At 39.5% G+C, this 7500-nt stretch overlaps 1 protein-coding gene across 2 annotated transcripts in view; it reads left to right on the top strand.

Annotated features, from left to right (window-relative positions):
• Window positions 1-7041: 7041 nt before the first annotated feature.
• mxd4 (MAX dimerization protein 4) overlaps window positions 7042-7500 on the top strand; it is a 28126-nt gene continuing 27667 nt past the window's right edge. Inside the window, exon 1 of one of the 2 annotated variants that reach the window (XM_042108519.1) lies at window positions 7042-7321. In XM_042108519.1, coding sequence (XP_041964453.1) covers window positions 7258-7321 — 64 coding nt within the window. In that variant the 5' untranslated portion in view covers window positions 7042-7257. The remainder of the gene's footprint in view (window positions 7322-7500) is intronic. The other variant, XM_042108445.1, reaches the window with a different exon arrangement.

Below are 7500 nucleotides of genomic sequence, written 5' to 3'. Positions count from 1 at the left end.
GCACATACTGATGAATATGTATATGTGCACATTCGTGTGAATGCCTCAGAGAGCTGTGTGGGTGGAATGCCATACCATGATATATTTCATTTTTCTCTCCTCTTGGCTAGAAGACTGAAATGAAAAGCCATGGACAGTGGTTTGAGGTGAAGCTGCATCAAAGGGTTTGGGCACAGAACTCTTTGATAGTCACACAAACTTTCAGAGAGGGGGAAAGAGAGAGAGAGGTTTTATAACATTCTCTTAAAACTTGTGTTGATGCAAACAAGCCCCATAAATTAGTCTCAGAGGGTTTGTATGCAGAGACAGCAAGCAGGCTTCTTTCGTTTCCCCTCTTTCAGTCAGTTTCAGACACCCACACAAATAGGCCACACATGCGCACACACACACACACACACACACACACACACACACACACACACACACACACACACAAACACACATAAATAAAGACACACAAAGGGGTTTATGCAATCTTTACATTCAGTATAACAGAATGCCTTTACATAGCCATGCAGATATGTAACACAGTGATGACAGCTCACCAGGTAAGTGCCATGACTAGTTCTTTACGCAAGTCACCCACTACCTGTGTGTCACTCCCCACCCCACCCTGATGCTCAGGAACTGACTCAGTCACAGCTAATGACTTGGGCTGTGGAAGATTACAGTGCTTTTTAGTATGAGCAGTATGTATATCAGAGGCTGTGAAAGCTAGACATAGGAGAGTCTATGACATGAACCTGTAGTACTGAACAATTAGTACTGAACAATTAGTAGCCTACGCAAGGTGTATCAAGGTGTCTGAAGCTAACCACACATTATAGTTGACACTAATCAATCTGTCAAGATGTTTTTGTGTCTATATATGTCTAATAAATCAACTTATGCAATGCATGGATTAAATAGCAGACTTTAGGTATTGCAAACTCTCTGTTGCATGTGAGACACCATGTCTGCCTTATAACATGATGTAACTATTACATCAGTGCATTAGCAGCATATAGGCTGCTAATGCACTGGTGTAACAGTTACATCATGTTATAAGGCAGACATGGTGTCTCACATGCAACAGAGAGTTTGAAATACCTAAATATATATATATACAGTATACCATGTTTTATTACACGGCTCTTTCGTATGCTGCAGAAAGTTCCATTCACATGAATGGGCCTTCCAAACGTTCGGAGGTCTGTTCAATCTATATAATTACTGCTGCAAAGTATATAATGACCGGTGTCAATGGCAATGGGTTTTGTGCTTTTGATTCAGGTCTTTCATATCATTCTGCAAGAAGTCTGTTCGCTTATTACAATGGAATTTCATTGAAAGTGAGAGAAACTGTCAAGTTTTATCTGTGTGGAACCATTTATTTTGTCAGGGGAAGCCACGAAACAAAATAATTTTTAAAGACCCATTGTGCAAGTAGCTGTATAATAAGCGGGATAATGTATTGTCTGCTGGTAATTACCGTAAAATAAGTCCCTTCAGGTCAAAGCAAAACCCATCGGTTCTGTTCACACTGTCGGGACTTATTTTTTTGATAATTGCCGACGGACATTATCCCTTATATATATATATATATATATATATATATATATATATATATATATATATATATATATATATATATATATATATATATATATATATAACATGCATACACACACACATATACATACGCATATGCTGAGGCTTTCCAATGAGATTTAAAGATACCCTCCCTTCACTAAAATCCGATATGATACGATAAAAGACATTCTCCTTTTTTCTTCAACTATTCTGCTTGTAGGCAGACATTACATTTTCACAATTATAATCTGGTGAGCAACACATCTGGACATTTTTGGGCTCTTTGCAGATAATATGCTTGGGTGTTGCGGGATTAGCAAACCTAATCCCGATTTAACAGGAAAGCAAAGTGCAATATTGGTACTGACAAGAGAGCGGCCCACAATGACTTAGGCCACACAAGCATGTCATCGTCGTCACTCAGAGATAGAAATAGATGATTGGAGTTGGGGCAGTGGATTAAAGACTAGATAATGATGAGAGCCAGTCACGTCTGGAAATGCAGCAATGGTGAGAAGACAGTGTATCTTCCGAAGCAATTTGCTCCTCGGTTTAATTGATACCCATTTAAGGCCTAATTTCAAGTGTTTACAGGAAATGTTCAGACATTTACCCCACAGCCACAACACTAGGCCTTCATTTCATATTGTTATGTTCAGCTCTAAACCCGCAAAAAAAGGAGAAAAAAAGCTCTGGGAAGAGTGTTCTACATATGTTTTTTATGGAAGGATGGATAAAAAAATCACAGAAAAGTGGTATTTTGTCAAGATGTGGAAATTCTCATGCAACAAAGAGGGGCACCAAGTTCAGCAGGCCACGAGAGACAGCCAACGTCCTTGTCACCATTTGCATATTAGATTGAATAAACAGACAGCGATTCCCTCAGCGGAATGAAAGTGCCTCTCCCGGACTCTGGCACCTCTGGCTGCTCTCCAACGCAGTGATTGCACTGGCTGGCTCCAGTGCCTCAGCCTATTTAATGTAGAAAACAGTTTTACGAGCCACAAACACGACTGTTAAATGCAGTGAGACTGAGGACTCCCTTGTGACAGTAACCTCAAATAGCTCCCAGCCACACATTCGTGGCTGCTTTCTGCAGAGTTCACTCTCAAAGTGGCTGATGATTTGAAACTCTATCATTGTAGCACCTCCTACCTCCTTCATGTGGAGGAAATAAGTGGAGACTAGTTGGAAAGTCCTGCTTACGCACAAGTTATAGGTTAAATTTACTTCACATGATCATTTGAGATTTATAGTAATGTAACATGTTTAAACAAATGGACTTTAATGCCTGTAATCTATTGTTACAGATGATGTTTCCTTGATGCTGACAAGCAATATGAGTTGCATTAAAAGTGGTAAGCCTGCACTTTTCACCAACAGCTGTTAAAAAGAAATGAAGTCTGGCTTTGCTGATACATCAGGCTGGGCTCATGCTGATTAGTTTTGGATGGGCTGAATATGTTTTGGCCCTGGTGCTCAGACATGTGTGTATGTAAGTGTTTTTCTGTGTGTGTATCTGTCATGCTGAAAATCCACCCATGGTCCACCCAATGCAACATAAGTAAACAGGAGGGAGAGAGTGGCTGCATGCATGTACACACACACATGCACGCACACGCACAAACGTACAAACTGACATGGATTATATCGTTCTCTTAGGAAATGTACAATAATGTTATACAATACCTTGACACAATTCGCTGCAAGGAAAATGGACTAAAAATGTTACTTAAACACGACCTCATTAATAACATCCTCCCTATATTCATGAGAGGAACTCTTCTTTGTGCTGCTGTTGCAGTGTTCAACCACCATCTCCCCAGTCTCCTGCATGGCTTCAGCCCTTAGGCCTCGGTCTCCCCTGCACTGCCTCTTGATGCTGCTGCCGGCTGGTTGGTGACACAGAGTGGGCAATGATGCCCATGAAACACAAGAAGGACACAACGGGGAAACAGGAGGGCCAGCCGGCTGCCAGGGCTGTAAGCGAGAGGAGAGAAAGGAAGAGAGGAGAGAAAGGAAGAGAGGAGAGAAAGGAAGAGAGGAGAGGAGGATAGGGCAAGCCTATCTGAGAGCATGCAGATGATTACTATATAAATAGAAACAAGCAGAGAGCAGAAAAGAGGTGGGGGAGGGGGGAGGAAAGAGGAAAAACAGCTTTTTTTGCATCTGGTGTGGAATTTTCACTGGGCGCTGGGCTGCTTTCATGGGTGCCACAGATGACTCTTTTTTGCATGCACATGCCATGTTCTCCATACAATAAGTGTAGGGTACACAGCAACACATACAGGATGCAATACAGACTAAAACACATATTCAGTTCATGCCCTTTTAACGGCTAAATGACATGTCATTTGTGTGGGATGACATCATTGGCGGTGCGCATGTTGGCAATTTTAGAAATGACTGGCACAAAGCTACAGAGGACGTCAAAAATAGCATCGAGACTTTCTCAGATCAGATGATAAGATGATGTTTTCCCCCATACCCCTCAAAACAGGTTATACTTCATTTAGCAGTGCTGCTCATGCATATATCTCTTCTTCAAATCCTTTTAGACACTATGACAGTGTCTAAAGCAAGGCACTTTCTTTACTAATTGGTATGTGAGACTGGGATTGAGTTAGTCTGACTGTGGGAGTCTGTAACACATTCAAGTCCCTTGATCAGCAATATTTTTCTGCATTTCCCTTACTTCACCCAAGCACTTCATGTAAAAACAAAAGCCATCATATACAATCTGTCCTTAGATCTTGTAAATGTATGAAATACTTAGGATTTAGACAGTATGTCCTACCAAACTGCAGTGGAGATCTTCTTAAGGTTGTTCATTTCCTTTATTATTATTATTATCATTATATTATTAAAATGTTAAATGGATGAGTATCACGGATGTGTTAATGCCAAGCCCTGTGCTCTGTTGTGGCTTACAGGCCTTAAAAGGCCTTTAACCTCTATACAGCAATCTGGGAGACTCATAAATGGCTGACAGACAGAGTTCAACCGGGCAAAACAATCTGTGACATCACTGACTTGATAAAGGAGTGCATGTTATATAATTATTATCACAGAAAATGAAAGCTTAATCACAAATATGTAACAGGGAAAATTAAGAGAGTAAGAGGGAGTTAAAGAGAGTGAAAACGGTCTTCTCTATTTTGATCGGAGGAAGTATGTCAGGTTCCATTATCTTTGAGTTCCAGCACATTTTGTTGTTTACTCAGCTAAAGTCAGACATGTTACAATTTATCAACCCATCATCTTTTTATCTCTGTAATTATTGAGTTGGGGCTGCAAATGTGCTGCTGCAATACAACCAGTCTATAAAAATCTCCTTTAGTTATAAGGGAAACAGCCCAGTTGACATTTGCTGAAACCAAATATTTGGTCTGAGAAACCATACGTCAAAAATGTAAAATTATCACTAAGCTAAAAATATAACATAATGGTAATAAATGATACTTTCATGAAATGGCTTCCCTGCCTCAGGTGAGCTGCTTTTGGTGCATGATACACAGAGAGATAACTACAAACAGCACAGAGAGACCATCTGCAGCTTGTTGGCTGCAACTCACCAAAATGGTGGGAGACATCAGAGCAAACATGAGGAAGTCACAGCAAAGCAGCCAAGCCCTATGTGACACACAGCATCACCTCATAGGAACAAAGGAAGGCACACAACTGTTGAGTTGTTAATAACCATGATGGGGTATGCGAGTACATGTACATTTAGATCAACAAAAGCCCAAACGACAGACCATTGTTTTTCGATTTGATTTCTCTGGTTTTCAGTTTGAAGGTGAAGTGATTCATCTGATGCTTTCACTCCTCTCTTTGATGTGTTTCAACAGTAAAGAATATTTTCATTCAGAGGGAAAAAGCTGTTTGCAAACAAAAATGAAGAATACAGGTTTCTGGTATGCTGTGGTCCAAAGTATAACAAAATAAAACCAGTCTGTTTCATATTGCACATACAATGCATTACAAATATTATTGACAAAAGTTAGGCCTACCAGCATATTGAATGTAAATCTAACTGTTTAACTGTGGAAACATCCTGAAGCATGTTTAATTGGTCTCATGGCTTTATTTTCTGGATCAAAAGGTTCCTCCTTTTTTCATCTTCATAAATGCAAAATCCAGCTTCTGTCCTTCAGACAGAAAGGTGTTTGATCACTGACTTCAAGTAATGGTGTTTGCAATGCCTCTAATAGCATCAGTGAAAAGACACCATGCTTGTGGCAAAGTGTAAGAAATTCACAGTTTAGAAGCAACCAAAGTGTAAGTGTAAGCACAACAGAGATGCATAATATCTTTGATCACTGCTACAATTGCAGTAAGATGAATAACTAGAAAGTTGCCAACTAACATGGACATTATTTTTTTTTTATTAAAAAATAATAAAAACAGATATGATAATCCATGTGCACACCCAAGGCACTTGACTTATACTAATACATTCAACAATTCCCCTCAAAGATTGTATTTGATATACAATAATAGTAGATAACTTAGCATACTAAAATGAGCAAAATGCATTGTGCTGTAGTCTTCCATAAAGAAGCTGTAAAGCTGTTGTGTTCTCGATGCTTGCATTATTTATTGACATTTGCATCAGAGGCCATCTCTATAAATGCATTGTGTGCATGCAGGATAATAGCATGCAAGAATCTGTTTCCTCCCTATTGTAGGCTACTACCTTATCCTGAGTCTAGGCTGCTGTTATTTCCCTCTTTGCACCATCCTAAGGTTGCCAAATAATTTAAATCCTCTACAAATTTATTTTTCTCAAAGTTGATCATCCTGTGTCTTCTTTAGGTTATAGTTACAGAGACCAACATGCAATGAATGATGATAATTCAGTAGAATAAAAGGTTGAAAAGGTATGATTGACTTGCATCTGATAAAATCAAAACACATCATCAATGAAAATGAACTTAAACAGAAGAGCTGAAGCAGAGGAATATGCATTATGTGTGTGGTAAGACCAAATAGCCTATACACACAATTTAATAATGCATAGCCTACACACATCAAATCAAAGGTTTGTTTGCCGAGCAAATTAAATAATTATTGTGGCAATTAATCCCTGTCTAGGCTACATTCGTTCTTAACTAGAATTTAAACAACAACGTGACTTCCTTCACGATCCCAAACAGTTGATTTCACTGGCAACCCAGGCAATGGTCAAGTTCAATGTTTGAGGGTTAAGAGAGGCACGCCTAGCATTACACTTCTGCCAATCGGCGATAACTAGACTGCATATCGGACCAATGAAAGATTACGGGGCTGGGTCACATGTGCTGTTGCTAGGGTATAGCTTCTACCTTGTTACCAAAGATTCTGCTTGTTACTATCACAAGCTAACCAATCAAATGTGTATCAACATTCCTCTTGTGAAGCGAGAATTTGAGCCTTTCGATTGGCTGAAAAGACTACGTGAAGACCGCCCACCGGTTTCAACTGTATCCTAATTGGGCTGTGTAGCAGCCACTCTAGCTGTACATGTTAGTTAGGTGCAGTTGAAATTGGCTGAGAGAGTCAGACACAGAACTGAACATTGGCGTTGATTTCGACTGTAACCAATTTTAGTTTTTTTGTTTATTTTATCCTTTACTTTTAGGGCATCGATATCGTGGTGTGTCTTTATTTTATTTTGTATTTTTCACCACAAAAGTCAACAGGATGGAACTTAATTCTCTTTTAATTCTCCTTGAGGCTGCAGAATACTTGGAAAGAAGAGACAGAGGTAACTTGGGATATAGGCTACAGTTACCATAAGTTAGGCTACATGCAGTCTTAACTCGGATGTATAGGCTAGCCTACTATTTGAAAGAGTGTGATAATATAATGAGAAGTTCTGGTGAACGTGCACTGCCACAGTGCAGGTATGATGTCACTTTCAACTGGATCTGACATGATTGTAGG

The sequence above is a fragment of the Alosa sapidissima genome, chromosome 1, assembly GCF_018492685.1.
Source record: "Alosa sapidissima isolate fAloSap1 chromosome 1, fAloSap1.pri, whole genome shotgun sequence".
Classification (NCBI taxonomy): Eukaryota; Metazoa; Chordata; class Actinopteri; order Clupeiformes; family Clupeidae; genus Alosa; species Alosa sapidissima.
This window is presented reverse-complemented; position numbering and strand designations above follow the sequence as displayed.